Here is a 26,692-nt window from a genome sequence, read left to right on the forward strand (position 1 = left end):
TACAGAAAGTTGCAAGTAAATCAGTTGGGCGTTGAAGCTCTTAAGCACTCTCACATGTGCTTTTCTTCTTCTTCTTCTTCTTTTTCTTCACATTCTTCTCCCCCAAAAGCCAAATTATAAGTACCCCGAAAGACCCTTCCTCTTTCTCAAGCGCTCACACACACACACACACACACGCAAATCAAATCATCCTCACTCCCATTTCTCTCTAATAGTATTGTAGTAATGGAGATTCTGTACTGGCTGTACGGGCTATCGGCGATGTACCTGGTGTTCACGATGTGGAAGAGGCACGAGTCGAAGAAGGGAAAAGATTGCTACATTCTTGACTACCAGCTGTACAAGCCGACGGAGGATCGCCGGCTCAACACGGAGTTCTGCGGCCAGCTGATCCGCCGCACCAAGAACCTGGGCCTCAACGAGTACAAGTTCCTCCTCAAAGCCATCGTCAGTGCAGGGCTCGGCGAGCAGACCTACGCGCCGAGAATCATGTTCGCCGGCCGCGAGGACTCCCCGACCCTCGCCGACGGCATCGACGAGATGGAGGAGTTTTTCTTCGACAGCGTCGGAAAGCTCCTCCGCCGCGCCGGAGTCCCTCCGTCTCAGATCGACGTCCTCGTCGTCAACGTCTCGATGCTCTCCGTCTCCCCGTCCCTCGCTGCCCGGATCATAAACCGGTACAAGCTGAGAGAGGACATCAAGGTCTACAATCTCACCGGCATGGGATGCTCGGCGAGCCTCGTCTCCCTCGACATCGTCCGAGGGACCTTCAAATCTCTCCCCGACGCCATCGCCTTAGTGGTGACCTCAGAGTCTCTGAGCCCTAACTGGTACTCCGGCAGTGACCGCTCGATGATCCTCTCCAACTGCCTGTTCCGCTCCGGCGGATGCGCGATCCTCCTCACCAACAAGAGGGATATGCAACACAAGTCCATGTTCAAGCTCAAGTGTCTGGTCAGGACACACCACGGCGCGAGAGACGAGTCGTACGGCTGTTGCCTCCAGAGAGAGGACGACGAAGGGCGGCTAGGGTTTCACCTCGCCAAGAATCTCCCCAAAGCCGCCACGAGGGCGTTCGTGGACAATCTCCGGGAGATCGCTCCGAAGATCCTCCCGGTCCGCGAGCTCCTCCGGTTCATGGCGGTGTGGGTGATGTGGCGGCTCGCCGCGAAGAGGAACGGGAAGGCGGAGAAGGCGAGGCCGCCGGTGATCAACTTCAAGACCGGCGTGGATCATTTCTGCATCCACACGGGAGGGAAAGCGGTGATCGATGGGATCGGGGTGAACTTGGACCTGAGCGAGAGGGATCTCGAGCCGGCGAGGATGACTCTGCACCGGTACGGGAACACGTCGGCGAGCAGTCTGTGGTACGTGCTCGGCTACATGGAGGCGAAGAGGCGGCTCCGGCGAGGGGACACGGTGTTCATGATCAGCTTCGGGGCCGGCTTCAAGTGCAACAGCTGTCTCTGGGAGGTTGTGAGGGACCTCGACGCCGTCGGAAACGTCTGGAACGACGACATCGCCGATTACCCGCCGCCCAACATCTCAAACCCTTTCATGGAGAAGTTCGGCTGGATTCAGGACGAGGACGTGTCCACTTTCAAGATTCCCGACGAGTTTCTTTGAAAAAGAATACATTATAATTAGGGCTTTTTCGCGGGCGATCTGTTTGGTAAACGTTTTTTGTTTTTTTTCTTCTGTTATTAAAAATTTTCTTCTTATTCCTCATTCTTTTTTATCAAAATCAAGGAGCAAAATAGAGATTTTTACCGTTTCTACTGCTTTTTTTTTTTTTTTTTCATACCGTTGGATACACAAAAAGCAAAAATTGACTACACCAAACAAAATCAGCCTTGGCGAACTGTCTTGCCCTCAATTTCAGTCTCTCAAACTTCTTTTTTTTTTTTTTTTTTTCAAAGAAAGTGTTTATTATTAGTATTACTGTTGATTATTACTCTATGTACACTGTTATATGGTTTTTCTATTATTGAATCCTTTTAGTGGAATTTCATAACCCTAATAAGGTGTTGTGAGAATAGGATGATTAGGACTACTAAGACTCTTCGGTACATTAAAATTATTATTGGATATCTTATTCTCATGTGTTTCTTTCTTTTTTTTCTTCTTCTTTTTTTATATGTTCCAAAAATATGATTATATCGTTCTTAGATTGAACATCATTTGTAATGTTTTGTTTGATTGGGAAAATGAAATAGACAATATCCATTTATGTTCTCATTATTTTTTATTTTTATTTTTGTCACATATAAGCTGTGTAGTTCATAAAGCTTAGTGATTGGTTGTGAATGAAAAAAAAAAAGCACACCAATCCAGAAGCGAAATTTATGTGGTCCCCACATGGAATGAACACATTTGGTAACCCAGCTATTGTCAAGCTGGTTTTAGTTACATATACGTCAAAAAAAATTATAATATAATGTTATTCTTATTTATATTAGTGGAGTACAGTAGATGTGGAAATAAATAGGGCACAGCAAAATTCCAGCAAGGGAAGTCATGAAGTTGATCTTTGGAAAAAAAAAACGTATGGTCAAATTCAAAAGAAGAAAAAAATTGCTGGAAAAGATAGGTGCTTTTAAACACAAAGTGGAATAGGCATGCCAAAGCCTTGAGTTGTTGTTATTTGTTTTTAAGACTTATAAATGTGTTGATGTTTGGTGCCGAAATTTTAAGAGCACTAAATGCTAACCATGTTTTCCATCGCATCCACACTCGGGGACAGGTACGCTTCTACTTTATTTTTATTATTATTTTTGTTTTTATAAATATATTTTTTTTCGCTTTTATAATCCCCAATTAATAATGAATCGGCTCTCACTATATATTGGGGTTTTTCAGTTATTTTATTTTACTTTATATTTAATTATTAATTACTAACTATAGATAAAGCTAGTCATACGAGATTCCGCGAAATCTCATTTCTCGTATTATTAGTACTATACGATAAATGGAAAGAACCATATTATCAAATATAGTTTCGAGACTTTTATCCCCGAACCATCCGAAAAATGGGACGGAACTGAGATCTCCGTTTAGCACCATTTAGTACCATTTTTTAAGTTGTATTTTTTAATCCAAAAAATGATTTTTTTTAATTACATTCATGATTAAAGTAATCGAAAAAAAAATGGCAAATATGAGAATCCCGAAACTACAAAATATGGTATCGAAAATTTTCAGTACCGTAAAAAATGAATCCGAGATTTTTCGGTACTATATTTTGACGGTTTCGGAAGTCTTATTTTTTGTAAAATATGGGACGAGATCAAGAGATCTTATTTCTTGGATTCCACATGGCCAGCTTTTAACTACGGATCATCCTATTTTGAGATAATTAAGGTTTTCAAGTCTGAAATATATATTTAAATTGTAGCTTAAAAAGTGCACTCCCTTTGCTAGGTTTTTCTAAAGGAGAATCTAATAATAATAATAAAAAAAAAAATTAGCCCTATTTTGACATGAATAATACTAAATTTAATTTTTCTTAATCAAAATATTGAATGCATTATTTTGTTCAAGTCGCATGCATGAGGTTTTCAACTAAGATAAGTTGATAGGGAAAAAAATTACCTCAAATTTAAGCGGTAAGTGTAACAATATCAAATATTTAGAGCAAATAAAACTGTTAATCCATAAACAATAAATGAATAATCATTTTGTTCTAGTCGATATTTTTTGTCTATTGATATGCACATCAGCACATGTATACACTATACACACAATAAAATAGTGGAATAGCGTTGAGCGATGATGATGGGTCTTTGCCTATATAATTCCACATCTATGATTGTACTTACAGGTTTGAAAAAACGTTATATATTGATAGCTCGCTAGATTAGAGTATTATGATGAGAAAGATCCCATAAGCACCAGCACCATATCTCAAATATATCTTGATATTATACTGATTCGTCGAAAACAAGTCATCATTATAAACGTGCACAAATTAGGAACTCACTATATATAGGCCGTTCTATATATCTCTATGAATCATATATATAGGCCTTGGTTAGTTTCCACTAGGGGTTCGTGGCTAGGAAGGGGAAGAAGAAAAAAATATACACAATACTTGATAATATATTTATAATTTCCGATGCCCATCTGAAAAAAATAACACCGTGGATAGAAATTAATATCCAGTATGTCTGACTGAAACGGATCAGAAACATATCTCATTAAAGAACATTTATGTACAAATGACATGAGCATGTGGGTGAGCCCTCAAATGGGTCCAAACAAAAAAAAAACTCTGCTGAGATCGGGCACAACAGTTGTTTCATTTTCAGATTAAAACTCATGAATATATACATCCTGTGTATATATATATATATATATATATATATATATATATATATGTTTGTGTGCGTATATATTATCTACTACGTACAGTAACGCTAAGACTTACCACTTGGCTTCTTGGGTGAGTGAAGCGATACCCTAAACAACATTCCTTCTATATTCTCTCACCTCCATAATATCAAGTATCAACTACATAAAAACCAAAAGTTCTACATATATTACAGGTCATTTTGCAAATACATACACCACTGGTCAATGATGCTTGCTTTGTCCTTATTGTCAAGCCTTTTAAATGCCAAGAGATTATTGTGATGCACATTATTAAGTGTTATCTGACTTAACAGTTGACTTGTCAGAACTATAATCCAAAGGTTGAACCGATTGAGTAGTGAAAGTTTGTTCACACATTTTTTTGTAAGTGTATTGTACGCTAATAAGATGGACCAATTCTTAAGTTTTGTTCGAGCATTAATATTATTGAATTCTTTTGCGAATAAATTGATTCGATATTATATATATATATATACATATTGTTCATAAAAACAATTGGCTACGTACATTTCACCAATTGAAGAATTGCAATTGAACATATTCATTCGAGTATTGCTATAAATATTTTTCTTTTCTGAAAGGCTATTGCTATAAATATACATACCCTACTATATGCTATTTTTACTCTTATACAAGCAAAAGATTAAGAATATGAATGAGCATGACATTTTTTGACGATATGATAGTTGTAGGTAGCTCTATATAGTGTGTACATGATCTCTGTCAAATTTGTATCTAACCTATTTTTTGATATTTAAGTTAATCAACTTGCTTTTTTCTTTTTTGTCAACCTAGCTACACTTAATTTTGCAACCTTGTGAATCACACTTTCATCATTCAGCGTAAAGTGTGTAGGGATTTTTTTAGCAACATTGCATTCATCTTTTGTGCGTGTTTGCTGATATATATATATATATATATATATATATATATATATATATATATATATATATATATATATATATATATATATACCATGAGTGCCTTACTAGCAGGACATACATTGACGAAAAAAAACATAAGGTTTTTGTGTACACACTCCAACGTATATCATTCATCAGAGAGCACTTGTCATTAATTTGTTGTTGTCGTAATTTTCTCCTTGAATTTGTATTTGTACAATCTAGGAATAAATAAAGTCAGCTTAGACATAAAATGCATTTATTTATACAATATATGATATTTATCAAGATATGTCTTTTGTTCGACAATGAAAATTCGTACACAGAAAAAGGAAATAATAAACAAGGGTCTACTGAGAAAATTAATAAGAGGTTACTACTTAACTTTCACCGCTAGAATAGTACAATGAATATTAAATAGCATAATAATAATAAATTAACTGTTTATTAGCTGGAGTATGAATTAATTAGACGTGTGTAATATTTTTTAACGAGTGTGATTGCCACGTGAGTGGGCAAGTATAATTTTCTAAAGAAAGGGGACAAGACCTTAATTTATGTCTCAAATTAATCAAGATGGGAGATTACTAGCCTTCCAAGTTCCAAACAAAAAAAGAAGAGCTTTCCCAACTAAAAAGAAAATCGTCTTCCAAAAAACAATAACAAAAGAAGAAGAGAATATGAAATTCATGCTAAAAAGCCTCTAAAAGAAATTCTCTAAAACTAAAAAACAAAATGATGAAAATAAGTCATAAAATCTCCATTATAGAACCACCAACAACGAAAATAAATGTGCAGCTAAACTTAAGAACTTTGCCGGCCAAATTGCCATGGAAATTAATTGTACAAGGAATACAGCTAAGAATTGCTAATCTTAGTAGAGAGAATCACATTCACGTATGGCTTATTTATTTATTTTAGGGTTAATGGTGACATAAATACCACAATTTTTTGATTTTATATACTTTTGTACCACAATTTTTTTTCGGTGACAAAAATACCTAACGTTAGGTTTTAGGACCACTGTTATTCTCAGTCCGTTAAAATAACACGTGGACCCGACATAACCAAAACTTTCAATTTTATGGGTTGTTGACGCCATAAATATCACAACTTTTCGATTTTTTATACACTTTTATAGCAATTTTTTTATAGAAAAAATAATTAATAGACTGAGGACTGATTGTGGGGATAGAGTTCGGCCCCATAAAATAATTTGATATTGGGCCACCAAAGTCCAACATCCATCAAAGCCCATTTCGATAAAATAATTTAAATAATTAACAAAACGCCAATTATTAATTGATTGTTATCAATTCTTGTCGTACAAATTTAATAAATCACTTGGGCCCAGCCCAAGTCCATTTTACGAGCTCACAATGTAACCACCAAGGTCGTGACAAAGTCGAAGTCAACACAGAAGAAGCGATCTCGCCTTGAAACCGGAGAATTGACGATTTCTATCAAGCTCGTTCAAAGGCAGAAGCGACGTGGCAGAAGAAGAGGCGATGAAGGACGAAGTCGCCAACATGTGTCTCCAAAAATTTCGCATCTCTTCGATGTATAAATTCTATTCTTCAAAGAGAATTTGCAAGTTATTTTACTTTTTACCGCATTCTCTCTCTCTCTCTCTCTCTCCCCTCCCCCCCCCCCCCCCCCCCCCCCGAATTGTACTTCTGAGCTCGTCGATTGTGTTCATAATCAGTCGAGCTCGACCAGTGTACTTGTTCTTAAGGTAATTGTTTATAATTATCTTCTCATTTCCTTACGACGTTTTTTTTGTAATTGTTAAGGCTCGGAAATGACATCAACAAACTTTTTGGGGCATTTTATCGAACATCTTGTGCGCGTTTCCGAGATCGTCGACGTTGACGTAGAGGACAAGGAAAAAGTCGGCGATAACGCTGCGGCGGAGTGATGCCAGGTGAGAAGGTTAAGTGCGTGAGTGATTTGAGGAGGGAAGAGAAAGTGTGGCTCTTTAGCGTGAGAGAGCGAGAGAGCACATGTCGGCGAATAGGAGGAGGAAATCTTGCGATTGACCCTAGCTTATGTTAGATCCGATGGACTTTGGCAGCCCAATATCAAATTTTTTTATGGGGCCGAACTCTACCCCCACAATCAGCCCCCAAACTATTAATTATTTTTTATATAAAAGTTTTGGTATAAAAGTGTATAAAATCGAAAAGTTGTGGTATTTATGCCGTCAATAACCCATAAAATTGAAAAGTTGTGGTATATATGCCGGGATCCACGTGTTATTTTAACTGACTTAAAATAACGATAGTCCTAAAATTTAACATTAGGTTTTTTTCGCCGAAAAAGTTGTGGTATAAATTGTACAAAATTGAAAAATTATGATATTTATGCCGTCAATACAGGCATGGCAAGACTTTATATATTATATATATTCACATTTATCAAAACAGTTTTAGAACTTAGTTAACAAGGAACATAAAAAACTTAAGTCGTATCATATCCACCATTGGGATTAAATCATTCGGATTAAACACCGGTCTAACGAAGGTCGTTCTTCAACTTGTGTTATTGTATACAAAAACTTGACAATAAGTTATTTTCTGAACACTGAATGAGGATTAGCCTTAGCCCACTATAATCAAACAAAAATTCAACAATAGATTGAGAAAAGAAAATCACATAAATGACAAAAATGTAAAGATGTAAAATATCTATACATTTAGGGGGGCTAATTTGTAAAAAAAAATTCAGGGGGGGCTAATTTGTAAATTTTAAGGGTAAAAAATTGTAAAAAAAATAAAAAGTGAGTAAAAATTGAAAAAAAAAATTGAGGGGAGGCTAAAGCCCCCTCAATTACAGCTGGCTTCGTGCCTGTGTATGTGTGTATGTTATCTTGCCAAAAGGCGCAACGTTAAAGCAATGGACTCATCCTTGCCAAAGGTTACAGCCTCATAACCGCGTCGGCACATCTCCAACGTTCACGAAGGCCTTGATCCCGAACGTGTTATCATATGATCAAGATGTAAGAGGAAAATTAAATTAATTACTACTTAAAAATGCGCCAGACTATATTCTTTCATTATTTAAATTATGAATTTTCTAGTATATCGAATAGTTGAATTTTATGTCTCAAACTTTTCCGTAATGTCCCTCTAAAGTTTGTTGATATTTTCAACAACAAAAAATTACACATTTCGCACATAACTGATTTCTAATGCCAATATTAGCGATATTAATTACTTTTTAAAAATATTTTATAAAAATCAAAACTACATGTAAAACATTTTCGTAGAAAAGTTTTTACATTTGTTATATTCTGAAATTCATTAAACACCAATACTTTTATAGGACTAGGAGGATATTGGTCATAATTTGTATCAGCTTATCGATATTGGCAATCAGACTAAACGTCTTAAGCAGTTTACTTAGTGAAAAAATGTATAATAAAATATTTGCGCAAGATCTAAATATAAGAATGAAGGATTTAGAGAAAATTAATCAATAGACAAATAAATATTACAGATAATGTGGGCCATGAAGTATTTGGGCATTTATCTTCACATGGATATTTGATGTATGGTCCGTGATTGATAAAATTGGACGTTGGACAAGCTATTCAAGAAAAATTGTCCCATCATATGAAAGGGATTTAATGTCCAATTATGAAACCCTTGGAAAAATAGTATGAATCTAAATATAGCTGCTACACCAAAACTAGGTGCAAAAAACCAACCATAAGCAATATATGTCTCGCGCGTGAATACGAAATAATTAATATATTTTATTTTAGAGAAAGAAATATATAAAGATATGTCCATAAATATTTAAGTTTGAAAAAAATATATTTAAAATTTTTTGAAGACATTTTTATCTTTTTTATATAAAAAATCAGTACGAATGAACACTACTTGTGAGAGATTTATAGTCCAATCTTTTAATTTTTTTCTTTAAAAGAAAAATCACAAAACACTGCTCATTGAACAGTGTTTTGTGAATCTCCATCCTTCCTCTACATTATATTATAATAAAAAAATTAGGGCTTTGAACGGTTGACCAGACACGATGGTTAAAAAAAATATAAATCAGACTAAAATAGAGCAAAATTGGATTGGATATTGATCGGACCGTTTAAACCGTTTCAAATGGTTTAAATCGTTTTAAGCCATATAAAATAAAAAAATATATATATAGTTAAAATAAACCCGATATTTGTCCAGGAGAGCCTTCTTTCCTAATTCAAACTTAAAATAAAACATCAATAACCCAAATCCAAACTTAAACATAACATTAAAAATTAAGGCTATCAAGACATACCACACGAAATAAAATAAAATAAAGTAAGTCTATGATGACATAGTCGACATAAACATGAAACGCGGTACAAAATATTCACATAAGTCCATATCATGATTCCATCCTCACAAGAATAATTCATTAACTAAATAAGACAAACATACATTCAAACTCAGTCTTCTTCATTGTCACTATTTTATAAGATTTCCATGTTCTATTTCTGAAAAATATAATAGATAAACATAGTTATGTAATGGAAAGTGATGCAATAAATAAGAACAAAATATTAGATGTTATTACCGGCTAAAATTGATTGAGAGTTCGTTAAGTTGTCCATTTCTTTGCTACACTCTTTGTTTATAATAGGTGAATTCCAATTTGCTAGCAACCAAATCACGCGAACACATCAAAACCACAACCATCATCGGAAGCAAAGAACTTATAAATGTATCGAGGAGTCTCCTACCACCAGAGAAGGCAGATTCATACGCCACGGTAGAAAATTGAAGGGCTAATATGTTCCAAGTTATCTTAGACAGAATCAAGTATACTTGTGACCATTCAATTTCCACCATGCTAAGATATCGAACGGTCGAGAGTATGCCTCACAATGCTTGTTCAAGTACTTATCAACTTCATGCCCGCTCAATAAGGAGTCATCAGGTTCTCCAAAGTCAACAAAAATATATGATTCTTGATCTTCGGTATCAAATTGAACACTTTGTGCACTTTTCTTAGCATTAGAAAATTGTTGATTTTCTTTATCATATGATGAGAACAAATTTTTCAGCAGCTTCTCAACCTTGTGGCACACAATGCCTATGTAATCAAATTTCGCTTACCATATTTTGTGTAGAAGTGCTTAAATAGTTTGAGCTTGAGTCTCGGATCAAGAACATGAACAACAAACAAAACATCATTCAGCATTTTCGCACTACACATTGTTAAAGATCAGACTGGACTAGATCAGATCAAATAAAAATAAAATCATTATAAACCGAACTAACAGTCTAAAAACCACCGGTTCGATTTGGAGTTTTTACAATTTTTTTGGGCTGTCTCATTGAAAATGAAAAGCATACACACTTTTAAAATATTTTTTATTACTTAATAACTTACTACTCAAATAATTTAAGATTATTTTACAATCATCTCCAAGTATTATAGTATAATAAATTTATTTTTTGTTAAACCTTTTTTTATAACATTTTTTTTGTGATTTTTCTTATTTTTGTTTTCATATCTGACAAGAAAACATGTGACGTGTCAATAGATAAACTTCAATCCAAGGTTCATCTTCAATTATCAATGGGTTCGGTTTATCTATACTTCAAATTAAAAAAAGAGTTTTATAAGCAACTAGGCCACTTAAAACGTTAGGTTTGGGATCTAGCCTATGTTTGGAGTTTTTTAGGGAAATAGCCAAACGTAATAGGTGGCAAATTATGTTTTACTTTTTTGTCCTTAGTTTTTTAATTAGCATATTTTTTTTTCCTTTTTTTGTGCGTTAATTGTTAGGCAGTTATTTTGCTTTTGAATCAGTATCCACGTTCTCTCTCTCTCTCTCTCTCTCTCTCTCTCTCTCTCTCTCTCTCTCTCTCTCTCTCTCTCTCTCCAGCCACTCCACAAATCGGATCTGGGCGTTCTCTCTCTCTCTCTCTCTCTCTCTCTCTCTCTCTCTCCAACCCGAGCGTGGCTGCGCCCGGCGAGATCGGCATCGGGTGGCGTCGGCCTAGGAGCGCCGGGGAGAGCCGAGTCGACCGGCGTGGAGGCGTGCTCGGCGAGGCGGGCCCGGGCGAAGGTGCGCCGGCCCTCGTCGGCGCTGTCTACGCCGGAAGCATCGCCAGAGGAGACCCAGGCGGAACTCGTGAGATGGGACTGAGACACTCTCGAGAAACCGCTCTGTGAGGGCTTGTTTTCGCTGGAAGTTGTACGGATCGTTCGTCGGCGATGTGCCGGAGTCGGCCGAGGACGATGGGTAGCGACTGCAACATTTCCCGTGAACACACCCCATTAATGCGAAGAAGAAGAAGAAGATGAAATTCGAACGAGTTTTTTTTTTTTTTCAATTGCGCACCAGGTGTTCGACGAAACGCCTGGCTGAAATAGATCGCGTTTCGCGGTTCGTGAGGCTCGACATTGTTGGCCGGGACTAGAATTGAAGACTCCGCGAAGAAGAAGCCATGAAGGAGATTACTTGACGCGCAATTGAAACCAGATCTGTGTTTTTTTTTAATCCAGATCTCAGATCTGGTTTTTAAAAAAATTGTACAGACTGTGTTGTTACGGATGATTTATTTACAGTTATTTCCATTTATTTCCATTCAAGAATGAGATAATTTCCAGTAATTTACGTTTATTATCTGTGTTGACAGGTTCTCAACAGTAACGCCAATCTTGGTTAGCCGTTCTAGATTAGTGTGCCACGTATAACAATTTCGAAATTTTCTGTTATTTTATATTATTATTGCCTATTATTTAATATAAATATATTCATTATTTCCATTTGATTAAGTAAAAGGGCAAATTAGTCTATTAATTATTGACACCTAAGCACGTTGGCTATTTCCCTAAAAGTTATGAAACATAGGCTAAAAACAAAATCTATAGTTTCAAAGTGGCTATTTTGCTACAATGCCCTTAAAAAAATTGTAAAATAACACATTTCGTTTATATTGCCAAATAGACATAAACCATAAACCAATATAATTTAAACATAATTACCTTCCTTTTATTACTGAGTATCAAATATAAAGTAATACAAAAATAACTAAAGACGTGTCCTTTTAAATTTTCAATTTTAATAATTCAAAATAGTAGAAAGAGTATAATACTCATTTATCTATAATTCTAATAATTTTATCCGCTTTCAATTTATTATATTTTAGTGGACGTGTATTCAATCATGTATTTTATATCCAATCATGTTATTTGTTTCCAAATATTTACAAAAAAAAATTGAAAGAAAAATCAAATAATTGCTAAAAGAAAATGATTTGAATTTTTTTTTATTACTTGTGTTTTTTTTTTCTTTTTTATTGTTTTGAAAACGTGGGCTAATAATCATAAAGGTATTATGGTCTTGATTAGTTTGTTTATTTCAGTGTTTTAAATGTCGGCGGCAGTGCCGCTGCTAAAACAAAAATGGCAAGCGAAACTGTAATTGTCGTTTTTCCACAATATGTTGTTCGATATTCGACGAAACGACAATTCGTTCAGCTCAAAAAATGACCGATCGTTTTCGTTTGTTTTAATGAACAAAACTGAAATATTTTCGTGGATTTTCGGAGAAAGTTGGGAGAAACAAAGTGCAATGGAGAAAATTGACGACTCGAGGAGAAGGGTTTGGACTTCACCAACGCCGACAACGATCGACGAATACCCACCCCGTCGCTATCGCTTCGGTGTGGCTGTGTTCAAAAATGCATTTTTGTCAGCGACAATCGACGATTTTCGCAGAGGTAAGGTTTTCTTTTTATTTTTTTAAACCTAGTTTTTTTTTCCTTCGGTGTGACTGGTTTTAGAAAAAAAACACAGAAGTTTGAGAAGAAGAGAGAGGTTGAAAGTGTTGCACTTGCACGGCTGGAGAAGAAGGATATTAAACCCAGTGGGCTAAAATAAGTTTGCCTAGGTGAGCTTAAATAAACATGCTTAATTGGGCTAAAAGGCTCAAGTGAACTAAAAAAATAAAATAAACTATGCATATTTACTTACATACAAGTTGTATATTCAAAGAAAAAAAAGTTATCTATTATATATTATATACACTAATAAAAAAAAGAATATATTATATATACATAAATAAATAAAATTACATAAAAAAAAACTATAAATAGGTGTTGGTTAGAAATATATTTACGTATTTACACAAGTAATATGTGTTTGGTAGAAAACTATATATACAATTTGTACATAAATAAATTATATATATGCATAGTTATATAATATGTGTATTTGATAGACATATTTTGAGATACATATTTATTACAAATTGTAATATACATATATGTATATATATTTAATATATTATGCCACATTATTTCCGTTCGAATTTTTTTATCGAAAACGGCATTTGAAAACGATATTTCATTTGTCTTTTTTCGCATTTTTCGATATTCCGTCGGTGTGTCGATTTTTCGTATATTAAAAAGCTCGAAACGGTGTCGAAAACAACATTTCGAACCTTTGTTTACTTTTACCAGTGGTAAGACTACACAATATACCAAACGTTGCATAGTTTGAATTTTTTAGTTTTTTTTTTTCAACTTAATGTTTTTTTAGCTACTTTGTTCTTATAAAAAAAATAGTAGCTATTTGTTAGACTATCGAATCTAAAATAGTTTTGTGGACTCTCAACAAATATTTCTAAAATAGTTTAGTTGATAATTCACAAAAGGTTGGCGGTTTTCATCTCCACTAGCAACAAAACTTCCATAAAAAATATATATATTTATGTCATATACCGAGTGAAAGGTGAAAAGAGTTTGCCTTTGACTTTGAGGACTTTCGTCGAACAGTTTGCCTGTGCGCGAGGTTCTGATGGAGAAAGGCACGATCCTCGCCGAAAATGTGGGCAGCAATGAGTACAAGCTTCTTCTCTCTTGCCCATCTGGTCTTTCACCGTCGCAGGTTATCTCTAAGATCATCGCTTATGTCCTAATGATTTCGATTATCGGTGGTGGCTTATTAATCTGACCTCAAAATGTATTTTTGTTTTCTCTTTTCTTTTCGCTTCATTAGATTTCAGTTTCTTTCGATGAAGCGTACGACAGGATTCCTCATCCAGATATCAACTTGGAGAATTCCATTTCTGAGGCACGGTTTATTATTATTATTTTTTTTCCTTTACAGTGCTGTACATTTAAAACACTACGATAGGTAGACAGTATGTCTTCATTTTTGTTATTATTCTGTACTTGATAAAAATATGGGATTGTTGTGACTAGGTGACTTCTAGGGCTGAATTTAATTCAATGCTTTATTTTTCTTGTGTTTAGATATGGGATCAAAGGATTCAGAGAAACACAGCATTGTACAATGGGAAAAAATTCCGGGTACACAAACCTTCCAACTTTTAGCTGTTCTCAGTTATATATGTAATTTTTTTAGTGTCTCTTTTTTCGTTCGATTTGCCTTAAATTTCAAGTTTCGAGTTTCACTCACAAGATCATATGATTATAACTGCCTTTGTCTGGACGTGAATATATGTTGAAGATACTATATCTCGTACTGTAAATCCAGTACATGTGTTGATAGAGCATCTTAGTGTTTTTTTTACCTTCATCGGGTGTTTAACACACTATTTCAGTTCATGTGTGTATTTAAATTGGCCGTAAATTTGTCTCTCGATACGATACTATAACAGTTTGGAGGACATGAATCACATGATGGCAGTGGATCGAAACAAGAGGCTCTTGTATGCCTTCATCTTGGTTTGACAGATTATAGGTCTCTCTCTCTCTCTCTCTCTCTCTCTCTCTCTCTCCCTCTCTCACACACACACACACACACACACAGATTTTAGAACTGATTTTCATGTCTGAGAACTAATTTTTTTCTGAAGTTAATGAACGTCAATATTGCTTGGCAGGACGTTTGTTGGGACAAACTTGAATCCTTCATGGGAAAAGTTCCTCGTAACATCAGAAGGTAACAAATGAGCTTTATCATATGAAGCTTAACTTAACTTAGGTAGGTGTAATAAAATTTCGTCCCGGTCCAAGACGTGTCTCGTGATCATATTGCTTTATTAGACGACTCTGTACGGTGTCGACACATGTCAAGTCCCTTGGGAAACGGTGCTATCGTTGAGACATCCGACAAGAAAATACTTGCGCTGAAAAGAAGTAACAACGTCGGCGAATTCCCGGGACACTTTGTCTTTCCCGGGGGACACCCTGAGGTAATATTCAGACAGAAAGAAAATATTGTGCATCGTCTTTTCATTTCATTTGAACATAATGTGGTCTACTTCGGCGGTATTGCTACAGCCCCAAGAAATTGGGATAGATTGTCACAAGCAAAGAAGCGATATCGATGGTATTGTCTCATTAGAGATGTTTGACAGCATTATCCGTGAAGTCGTCGAAGAAACCGGAGTACCTGCAACTTCCCTTGTGAGTTTTAGTCTTTTGGAATTATCTTGGAAGGGTTTTTCGTATGGTTAAAGTTTTGGTGACCCGAAAGGGCTTGGTTGGGGCCTAAAGGCGTGTGGTGGGACAAAGTATAAGAAATTATCTGGCATACCACTTTTTTTTAAATATATTCCACAAATACCGAGACAAAATTTCAATCCCATAGAATACCTGTATACAGCCTTTTTATTTTATTTCTATATAGTTTACAGTTATTTTTCGTAATGGTTACGATTTGAATTCAAAGATGTAGACGGTTTTTTTCCATAATTTTTATAGTTTTTTTTTATTTTTTTTTACTGTATACCGTTTTATTTAGTTTATTATTATTATTATTATTGTTTACGGTTTATTTAGAATAAAAGGGTTGTTTAGAGTTTCAATTCAAAGTGCTTGCATTTGTGAAATTTTTTGGAAATAGGTATTCTGGGAATGAGCATAAAAGGTTGATATATATGGAATTTTCCCAACAAAATATTATATTTACGGGCCATAGTTGTGGGCTAAGGGATTGGGCCAATTGGACAATTTCCAATACCCACAACTGGCTCGGGTTTTACTACTTCGGACGTTTTTCTCTCTGTTCGAGCTCGCTCCAATTCTAACTTATTTTCGGCTTAGTGAATTTCTCTTTGTTTGAGCTCTCACGTATATTTATTTGTGTGTTCTTATAGTCTACTGTTTTTTTGTCTCCAATATATGACAATGGTGTTCTTACAAAGATATAAAGTCATGCGGTTTTTTTCTGGGTCTGCTTTTTGCAGAGCGAACCAGTTTTCATCGGTGTGTCGTGTAGAGAACTTAACGTCAGACCAACGGCGTTTTTCTTTATCGAATGCAGTCTCGAGTCGAGGGAAATTCAAACGCTGTACTCAAGCGCTCAAGATGGCTTCGAATCAACTAAGCTCTATACAGCTTCGACGGTCAGCTTTATTTTTTTAATCTACTGGATTTGTGAATTATCTACACTTGGTACATAAGTTACTTATGTGACATCGTTTTCAGATCGAATTAGAGACCATGTCATCTGAAATGCCCGGGTGTCATCACGGTGGATTCGCTCTGTACAAAATGACCGGTAGATGCTAAAAATAAAGTCAGACCGAGTATCTGAGGTCTTAATAAAAACATTTTATAAGGGTTCTAATGGTCACTTCACAGTCACACCAAGTGAAAGCCATCTTAAAAGGGAATTACTCGAACATAATATCCCCAATTACTCAAAAAGTAAAATTTCAGAGCATAGGTCTTGGTCTTTTCTAACTATAGATAATAACCAGAAAGCACCTATGATGTGTTTTCATTGTGTTTGTCGTTTTAAAGAGATTCAATGTGATTGTGGTTTTTGCGAGATTCACTGTGATTGTGATGGTCAACGGTCAGTACAGATGATGTGTTTTTGGTGCTTATCCCAAATTTCTGGTGCTATATTTAACGACTGTCAATTCATTCAAACTGATTTTGATGCAAAAAATAAAAAATAAAAAAATAAAGTAAAATTCAAACTGATATTAGCCGGCTATTTCAGACAGTAGTCAAAGTACAACACCACATGAAAGTGTAGTTTTGACTTTTGAGTGACTTTGAGCGAGATTGACAGGGTAGGAAAATGTTATTAAGAGTTTTTAAAAAAAAGTGGTTAAAATAATTAGATTTACAGACTCAGATTTATTTTTTTGAAGAACAGCTTTGCTCAATAGTGATATCGTTATTTTGGCAAATCGCTCAATACAGAACAGAGACAACATCTCTGGGGAACCAAACCCACCCAGTAAACATGTTCAAATTTCAGAATGATACCCTGATCCACTCCCACCTTGGGTTGCAGGCTGCAATCAATACCCATATTATATTTAAGAAGTAAATAGTTAAGACGGTTATCCTCAATTAAAATTATAGTTAAATTAATTAAATAGTTAAATAAATAACTCATGGTGGTCTAGTGGTCAGGTTCTTGATTTATTTATAAGAGGTAATGAGTTCGATTCTCACCAACACTTGGGTATTCACTTTGCAATTATTAGTGTTTCAAGTTCTCAAATGTTGTGGGGTCAGGTAGGGAACAGTTAACTCAATTTATTCCTACAATTTCATGGTACGTGGTACATGTGTTATGCTATAGTTTTGGACTATTTTTTAATTATTCTGCTAAAATTTTAATGTATGGGATTAAAATAGCTTAAAGTTATTTAAAAAGTAATTTAAGCTACTCTCGTTCGGTCGTTACTTCTAATTTGCTAAGCTGGTGTAATTATGAAAGGAAAAATTATACAAAATAGTCATTTGAAACTTATTGATTAGCAAAATAGTCAAAGTTTCAACTTTTCAGCAAAGTTGCTAAATTTATGTTTTCAAACATTTTTTTACAGTCAAGATTAAATTTTTTTACGATTATTATAAACAATTTATCACTTTCAACAAAATTAATTTGGGGGTCAAAAAAATTTTTGAATCCAAATTACTGTAAATTTTGGTTATTTCACTAAATTAAGACAAACTTCGGTTATTTTGCAAATTCATAACTTTAAATTATTTTAGTTATTTCACTAAATTAAGACAAACTTCGGTTATTTTGCAAATTCATAACTTTAAATTAGATATTTAATTTCATGAAATTTTATTGGCTGTTTTTTTTTTTTTTTTTTTAAGAACAAGAATGTAGGATTCACGTGCAGATTTACGAAGGTGAATCACTTTGCATGCCTTTTCCAACAACGCGTTTCATTTTTTTGGTAGTCGCCAAAACTTATTCATTGAAGACAAATCTGCCAAAATAGCGTCGCACTAAACCAGACCACGGAGTGAAGGAGAAAGTTGAGAGAGCATATTTGGCTAGTAAATGAGCAGCCATATTACACTTTTTGGGAATATGAACGACAGAAAAAGAGGATCGATGAAGGAGCCCCAAACTGATCGGAAAACTCCACTGAGACCACAGCAACGGCCGCCGGAGGAGAAATCCGCGTCGGTGGAGACTGCCGTGATGTTCGGCCGACTTTTTCGGACACTCTTTTTTTTTTTTTTTTTTTTTAATTTACCATTTGGAAGACAAGTTTCACCGACAATATTTTCTTGGAGTTGTGTGTTTTGGACGTATATTGTAAATTCACGTGGGTTCTATGAGCTGCATATGATATACTGTTTGCTTTCCAAAACATATATATATATATATATATATATATATATATATATATATATATATATATTATTTGGGTAAGTCGTGTTCGTGCAGATTTGAAATGTGTGCCATGGTGATGGGAATAAGTTATAGGCACGCTTAAAAGCATGAAACAAATTTATTTATTTTTGTAGCATGATCAACACCATTTATAAATGTTGTAAAGAACCAATTATTGAAGCTTTTTTGTGGTTACTTCAACACTAAGTAGCAGTAATACTTTATGTTGGAACAGATATTCAGGCTCTTTTGCACAAAAAGGATCGCTGCTCTGATTTCTAAAGTCCATTGCGAGCAACTTTAAGCTTATAGGACTATTAACAAAGGCGCGAATAATAAGATAAATTTATTATTTGTGAATTTAACAACTTTTTACAAACATAATTAATTATTTGTAAATTTTACAACTTGTCAGGTTGTTCTGCTTTTAATAAGTTTACAACTTTTTATTTTTAATATTAGATGGTATTTTTATTAAAAATAGTAAATCATTTGATAAATAAAAAGTTAATGTTTTGTATACATACAAAATAGAAGAAATAAAAAAAAGGGAAAAATATTAACGTGGAACATAGGTAAGTTTTGGTACAAGTAATAAGTATTTAAATATAAGTATAATTTAATTGTATATGATATAAATTGAAAAAAAAATCAAAATAATTAGGTATCTACAACATAAGATGCCACATGGCACTATATAAGTGAATAATATGCTTGAGTAGTTATTGACTATGCCAACGATGTATTTTAATTGAGGGTAGTTATTTGATTATAGAATACAATTTTTCTATATTATATTTATAAATACATTTGGAGGTGCCTATAGATATATTTATATTAGTATAGTCACGATATTAACGAAGGTAATTTTAAAACTTCCGATCGAAAGTAAAAAGAACTTTAAACACGTAGATATGACAAAATAATTGCACTTTTAAGGTTAAAAATGAGTATTTAAAAGTGTGGAAAGCTCGAAGACCATTTTAATTATGAATAACTTTGTTTACATTTGAAGAAAAAAAGGAAACAAATTTTTTTGTTCATTAAATATATAATCATATTTACAGTTTCATATTGCTATATAATCAACGTTTTGTAAATTTTAGGTAAATAGTCATAACCATGTAATTACTCATGTAAATTGACGTAAATCCTCCACCCGTTAATTTCAACAAAAGGAAAAATTAGGAATGTCACGTCATCTTTATAACTTTTTATCTAAAATTTACGAAACGTTGACTATATAGTAATTTCGAACGTTTTAGTTAGCTAATTATCTAATTTTTTGCTTAAACACATGCACTGATTTGTGACCAACTAAAACAGAAGATATAATTTTTTAAATAACCAAAAAAGTATGTCACGCATTCATAAAAATAAAATTGAGATTTTGCGGTTTTTATTATTATTGTTATTATACTAGAGCTAGCTGTAGATTTGACATTTATTTTTTCTTTTTTATGTTTGAGAATGACAATTTTTTTTTTTTTTTTTTTTTTTTGTGATCACAATAAATACTTATTTTTTAATTTTGCAGTGACTCAAACTCGTGTCTTTTGATAGGAGAACGAGTGTTTACCAATTGAACTACGAGATAAATAAGTAAAGACCGAGGACCAATATTTGTAAGTAGAAATTGTTTAATTACGCATGATATTTATATTAAGTGTATCTACTAATAGAAACAAATGTACGTGATAATTGTTTTACATTATACGGCGCTTGAGTTAACGTTTAATTTATTCCGATCTCTCGTGGTTAGTGATTGTTGTTTGTTATGATGTTATTTTGCTTTTCTTAGGCTTTTACAATTTTCTTTTTTATTTGTACTGTTGACATGCATGTCCGAAGTTATCACATTACATTAAAATTCATGCAATTTTTTTAAGGACTTGAGATTGGTTAATTGTGTGTACTCAGTCGTGATTATTTATGAAATATCAGTTGAAACTTAGTTCGAAATTTTTTGTATTTTTTCAGAAGCTCGCGCAAAGACGAATCTTGTAAGTGTTTTCATTCGATCCTGTTCGATCCGCCTTAGAACTAAGTTCAACTTTGTATTGTATGAACTCGCAGTTGTATTATCTTCAATTAATAGAAAGCTTTATTATAAATTCTAAAAATAACAATAATAGAAAACTAGTTGTGTTATTAACTTATTATCGCTGCTAAGTCGATAGAAAAGCATCAAAGTCCACATGGTATCATACTAACTCGCTCATTGAGACTCATATAAAGTAGCTACAATCATTTCGTTTCTAATTATACTAACAAAAAAAATAAAAAAAAATAAAACCTCAATCGTGAACCGAAGATGATGACTTTGCCCAATAAACTAAATTCCATACACGTCCATTATTATAAATAAAATAAGTCCACTATATAATTACAAATAACCAATCAATAATACTCCATATAACTCACCATATATTAAAGAAACTACTCCATATCAATAATTTCTCTTGAAATAAATAATGAAAATATTCCTCCGAGCTAAAATAAAGAAAATCCGATCAATCCTGTCGGGTTGTGGCCGTCGTGTTGATTGAATTGCAGAACTAGCACTATCTGTGTTCGAGAAAAAAAGAAAAAAAAAACAGCATTATCTGTTTAGAAAACTTTGGATTATATCATCATATGCAAACCTCAGTGATTGTCGGGGTACGCTGTTTCACACGCGTTTCTATTTGCGCGTGGCGTGCACTCTATAGTGGCGTTGTCTGTAGCGCTAGCGCGTAGGGTCCATAGAGATATAAGTGGATCTTCTTTTTTTTTTTTTTGAAATAACTATTTTTATTTGTAAATGGGTTTGCGAACGTGGGACTATTTTGTCGTGGTTCGACCAAGCAAAAAGCAATGACACACTCTCACACTTGGTCTACGCGCGTGGATCCCAACAACTACTTATCAGCCGCCCTATTTTCCCAATTTATTGATCGCTTCACACGTTCAAAAGAATCCAAACCGCTATAACTTCAAAGTCAATATAAATAATGAGGAGAAAATAGCCATCGGGATTAAATCAACATTTATCCCGAAGAATGTTCTAAATGTTCCTATTTAAAAAAAAATTAAATAAGGTCAGGAGCTATTTGAATTTTTTTTACTATTTACAATCAATTATCTTTAGAAGCGCATAAAAAACAAGCACAATGTATAAAATCGTCAATAATTCGAAATGGAAGAAAATAAGAACTATGTGCTTATTTAAGTGGTAGTCGGGTCCACAGCATCCACGTGTCACCTGTATTAGACGTTGGAGATATGATATAAAGCGTTGAATTCATTTTGAGGTGGTCAGGGATACAAAAAGTTTTGTATGTGAGCGAGTGCGAGAATAAGAAAGTCAAAGACTGCTACCACAAGTGACACAGTTGCCACGTCATCGCTTCTTACTTTCTTATGCTTCTGATCGAGTCTATTTATCAAGAAAGACTTACCTTACGCGCTCTTGAGCACGTGTCGCGCACTATTTTTTTTTTCTTTAAAATCAGAAACTGGTTCCCATTTTATTATTATTTTTTATTGCTACGAGATCAAGTAAAACATTAATTCGCATTCTATTAACTATTTTATAACTAATAAACGCGCGTGATGCTGTTATTTCCGTTGTCTTTTTTTTTTTTTTTTTTTAAACTGATTTCCGTTATCATTCATTTAGCCACCACCACCGCTTCGATCTTCTTTACGTTGCTCTCTTTTGTTTCTGAGAATTTTTTTTTTTCCTCCTTCCTAGACTCCACTGGTTACAAATATTATCATCACCAACTTTCCAGAGGCCCTACCATTATTGGCGTTTAAATTGTTTGGCAGGTGAAAGTATTGTATATCTTCTCTTTATTGTAGATTCCCTAAAAGTTTTGCTTCATACATGTGCGATCCATTTCACGTGCCGTAGCTTATACTCGTATTCCACTTTTATTCCCTTTCTTCTCATTATTCCTTCTTCCTCCACAAAACACACAGAAAACTAAATAAATACATATTTAGAACCTATTCGAATTCCTGTACGGTGTGTATATTCGATAAATTCGGCTACCGAGTCTCCAGAAGCTATTTTCCTGATTCGTACGGATTCTTTGATGGTCAAAGAAAAGGAGGGTATTGTTGAAGAGGAGTTTCTTCTTTCACGCCCAGGTAAATACTAAATACAGTCATACATGTTTTGCTCAAAGCTCTAACTCGCCAACTTTTAGCTTGCCAGAAAAAGTGAGACCCAATTATTCGATTGCCTTTTCTTTTTAAAAAGGGGTCAAATTCAATCAACAGAGTATTTATATCTTCTTTACTTTAATAAAATCCGGTTACGGGATGCAGGGGATTTCTTGTTTTGTTCCTAATTGTTTGAAGAAATGACGATGGTTGTGAACCAAAGATGCTGAAATCGATCTTGCTATTTACCGATCGCCGAATATCATCGGAGAAACCAACAGTAATCGCCGGCGATGGAGGAGGCAGCACCAGCAGCGCAGCCGAGCGGCGGCGCCGGCCCGGGGAAGAGGATGACGAAGCAGCTCACCGGAAAGCGAGACGACACGCCGCTGCACTCGGCGGCTAGGGCAGGGAACGTCGCCGCGGCGAAGGAGATCCTCTCCGGCGCCGGGGAGGCCGAGGTGAAGGAAATCGCGTGCAAGCAGAACCAGGCCGGCCAGACCGCCCTGTACGCGGCGGCGGAGAGCGGGTGCGTTGAGCTGGTGAGGGAGATGGTAAAGTACTACGATCTCGCCGGCGTCGGGATCAAGGCCAGGAACGGCCTCGACGCCTTCCACATCGCCGTCAAACAAGGCGACCTAGGTCCGTCTCCGTCGCCGGAAATTTTCCTCATAAAATCCGATTTCCCCAAATTTGAGCCCTAATTTGGTGAGCGCAGATGTGGTGAGGGTGTTGATGGAGGCGGAGCCGGGGGCGGCGATGACGGCGGACCTGTCGAACACGACGGCGCTGCACACGGCGGCGACGCAGGGACACGTGGAGATCGTGATGGCGCTGGGCGGGAGCGGCATGGCGGCCATAGCCAAGAGCAACGGCAAGACGGCGCTTCACTCCGCCGCCAGGAACGGCCACTCCGGCGCGGTGGCGGCGCTGCTGGAGATGGAGCCCGGCCTCGCCACGCGCACCGACAAGAAAGGACAGACCGCCCTTCACATGGCCGTCAAAGGCCTCAAACTCGACATCGTCGAGGCTCTCTTCGCCGCCGATCCCTCCACCGTCAACATCGTCGACAACAAGGGAAACACTCCTCTGCACATCGCCTCTCGCAAGGGCCGATCTCAGGTGAATTTCAATTCATCGTTGTTATTTGTTTTTTTTTTTTTTTTTTTATTAATCGGATTTTCTCAAGCCATTAATTAGTTTTCCTTCGAGAGTTTCTTATTATGGATGACCAACATAGAGAAGCTCGCACTCGCTGACCAAGACTTTTTCAATTAAATGCCCTTTACCGTTCTGAAAACGATCTTGCTAATCAGTCTGTCTGAATTAGTTTTTTTTTTTTTTTTCCTGGTTAAGTATTAGTACAGTAGTATAATTATACCGTTTGAACAACTCTGATCACTTATTGTTGGATTTATCACCCACTTCATTACCAAACAAGACTTTTGAGGGTCTAAAGAGTTTTCAGTGTTCAAGTTTAAGTGTTGAAAACCACATGTTGACATTTCTTAAAGAACGAAAGCTTAGTTTTGTGTTCTTTTAAAGCTACCCTTTCACACTAAAAAAAAAAAAAAAAAATGGCACGAGGCTGCGTATTGAAAAACAGTTATTATGTTTGATTTGATGTGTGCAGATAGTGAGAGCTCTGCTGGGGCAGAGCGAGACGGACAAGACGGTGGTAAACCGGGCAGGCGAGACGGCTATCGACACGGCGGAGAAAACAAACAATGCTGAGGTGGCGGCGATCCTACGTGAGCATGGCGTGGTGAGCGCGAATGCTCGGCCAAAGGAGGCGGGTCGGCGGGAGCTGAAGCAGACCGTGAGCGACATCAAACACGAGGTCCACTACCAGCTCGAGCACACGCGTCAGACGCGACGCCGCGTCCAGGTACGAATTGCCAAATTAACCCTTTCGATTCAGTTCAAACCAACCGAATTCAATAGTTTGTACGAAATGTTTTTTTTTTTTTTTTAGGGGAGACAAATATAGAAATAATTATTAATTATATACTCTTTAGACTAAAAAAGTATTAAAAACTAATAAAAGGATAATAGGAGTGGGTTCCAAATTTGAAAGTGATAAATTAAAAAAGATTTAGCTAACTAGTTGATTTAAAGTAATGGAATTAAAAACTCTTTTGACCATAAGATTTTTTTTTTTTTTTAAGTGATAAATTTCTTATAAATAATCTTCAAAATTTTTAATTTTAGTGTCAAAATAAATTTGTTAACAGTAATTTTTGCTACTTGGTTGGAAATTTGTAACTTTGATTGTTTTACTGATCAATTAGTTTCAAATTTGCCACCACCTCGAACTCGACGGTGATCTTATTACAAATTGATCTTATTAGATGAGCAATAATTCCTAAGGCTAAGGTACGTGGCAGGGCATCGCGAAGCGGCTGAATAAGATGCAGTCGGAGGGGCTAAACAACGCGATAACCTCGACGACGGTGGTGGCGGTGCTGATCGCGACGGTGGCGTTCGCGGCCATCTTCACGGTGCCGGGGCAGTACGAGGACGACGCGGGGGCGGTCCCGCGGGGGTCGTCCCTGGGGCAAGCGAGGGTGGCCTCGAACCCCGGTTTCATAATCTTCTTCGTGTTCGACGCGCTGGCGCTCTTCATCTCCCTCGCGGTCGTGGTGGTCCAGACCTCGGTGGTGGTGATCGAGAGCAGCGCCAAGAAGCAGATGATGGCCGTCATCAACAAGCTCATGTGGCTCGCCTGCGTCCTCGTCTCCGTCGCCTTCCTCGCCCTTTCCTTCGTCGTCGTCGGCGACGATCAGAAGTGGCTCGCCGTCGGAGTCACTGTCATCGGAACCACCATCATGGCCGCCACGCTCGGGACCATGTGCTTCTGGGTCGTCCGCCACAGGATCGAGGCTTCCGCCATTAGAAGGAATTCCTTGGAGAGTCGCTCCAAGTCGCTCTCTTTCTCCCGCTTCGACGTCGTCTCCGATTCCGAGATTCTCAACACGGAGTTCAAGAAGATGTACGCCATTTGAGACAGGTATATATATATACACTCTTCTTTCATCTCTTCTACCTAACGTATATACGAGACCCGTACCGAGTGTATATTATACACGAAGAACACGTACAGGCATATAATGATGATGATCGATTATATGTATATATACCTCATCAAATGACGTATGTGGTCGTAATTAATGTGGAGATGTGATGATGAGTCGAAGTGAATAAATGGGGATGGAATCTGTTTATTTACCCTGAGAAAATAAAATTTAATGAAGAATAAATTATTGGTGGGAATTGCTCAACGGCAATGCCAAGTTGCCAACCAATTGATTTGGACAAATGTGGTATGGAATGAAAATGGCTCGGTGTCACTGTTGGTTAAATTACAGCAACAGATTATGGAGAGGTATACGCAAGTGGTGGGGTGTTTTTGTCCGTAGTGTTTTCGAGCAGAAATGTTGGACCAACAACCGCGAAATTATTTGTCACTGTACATACATTTATGCTGTGACAAATATAATATATCACACGAGATAATCATGGTCCACAACCAAAAAAAAAAAAAAAAATCTGCTATTTTTGTATATTTTATGAAGTTATATATTTTTAAATTTTAATATTGATGCGCATTATCCTGTCATCTCATTTGGTGAAGAAAAAAAAACCAAACAAACAAATTTGAACAAGTCCCAATACGCGTTCATACT

General features: G+C 35.9%; 3 protein-coding genes across 4 annotated transcripts; all 3 read left to right on the plus strand.

Moving 5' to 3' along the window:
* On the plus strand, positions 1 to 2,238 carry LOC149381979 (3-ketoacyl-CoA synthase 12-like). The gene has a single exon (XM_089601783.1). It carries the CDS (start codon positions 226 to 228, stop codon positions 1,624 to 1,626), a length of 1,401 nt encoding a protein of 466 aa, XP_089457909.1. The 5' UTR covers positions 1 to 225; the 3' UTR covers positions 1,627 to 2,238.
* An 11,724-nt stretch (positions 2,239 to 13,962) lies between these two features.
* On the plus strand, positions 13,963 to 17,027 carry NUDT9 (nudix hydrolase homolog 9). The gene is made up of 9 exons (XM_089600747.1): positions 13,963 to 14,171; positions 14,283 to 14,357; positions 14,540 to 14,596; positions 14,908 to 14,990; positions 15,133 to 15,191; positions 15,296 to 15,444; positions 15,533 to 15,658; positions 16,441 to 16,599; positions 16,682 to 17,027. Exons 1-9 carry the CDS (start codon positions 14,082 to 14,084, stop codon positions 16,763 to 16,765), a joined length of 882 nt encoding a protein of 293 aa, XP_089456873.1. The 5' UTR covers positions 13,963 to 14,081; the 3' UTR covers positions 16,766 to 17,027.
* A 5,528-nt stretch (positions 17,028 to 22,555) lies between these two features.
* LOC149381981 (ankyrin repeat-containing protein NPR4-like) lies at positions 22,556 to 26,234 on the plus strand. Of its 2 annotated transcripts, XM_089630612.1 has the most exons (6): positions 22,560 to 22,991; positions 23,172 to 23,374; positions 23,601 to 23,648; positions 23,725 to 24,128; positions 24,640 to 24,894; positions 25,394 to 26,234. In XM_089630612.1, exons 2-6 carry the CDS (start codon positions 23,230 to 23,232, stop codon positions 26,009 to 26,011), a joined length of 1,470 nt encoding a protein of 489 aa, XP_089486738.1. In that variant the 5' UTR covers positions 22,560 to 22,991; positions 23,172 to 23,229; the 3' UTR covers positions 26,012 to 26,234. The 2 variants fall into 2 exon arrangements, with proteins under 2 accessions (XP_089486737.1, XP_089486738.1); XM_089630611.1 differs by having other exon boundaries at positions 22,556 to 22,991; positions 23,172 to 23,648.
* The last annotated feature ends 458 nt before the right edge of the window (positions 26,235 to 26,692 follow it).

The sequence above is a fragment of the Urtica dioica genome, chromosome 11 (genome assembly GCF_054948205.1).
Source record: "Urtica dioica subsp. dioica isolate 48M chromosome 11, U.dioica_male_clone48M_v1_H2, whole genome shotgun sequence".
NCBI classification, from domain to species: Eukaryota; Viridiplantae; Streptophyta; class Magnoliopsida; order Rosales; family Urticaceae; genus Urtica; species Urtica dioica.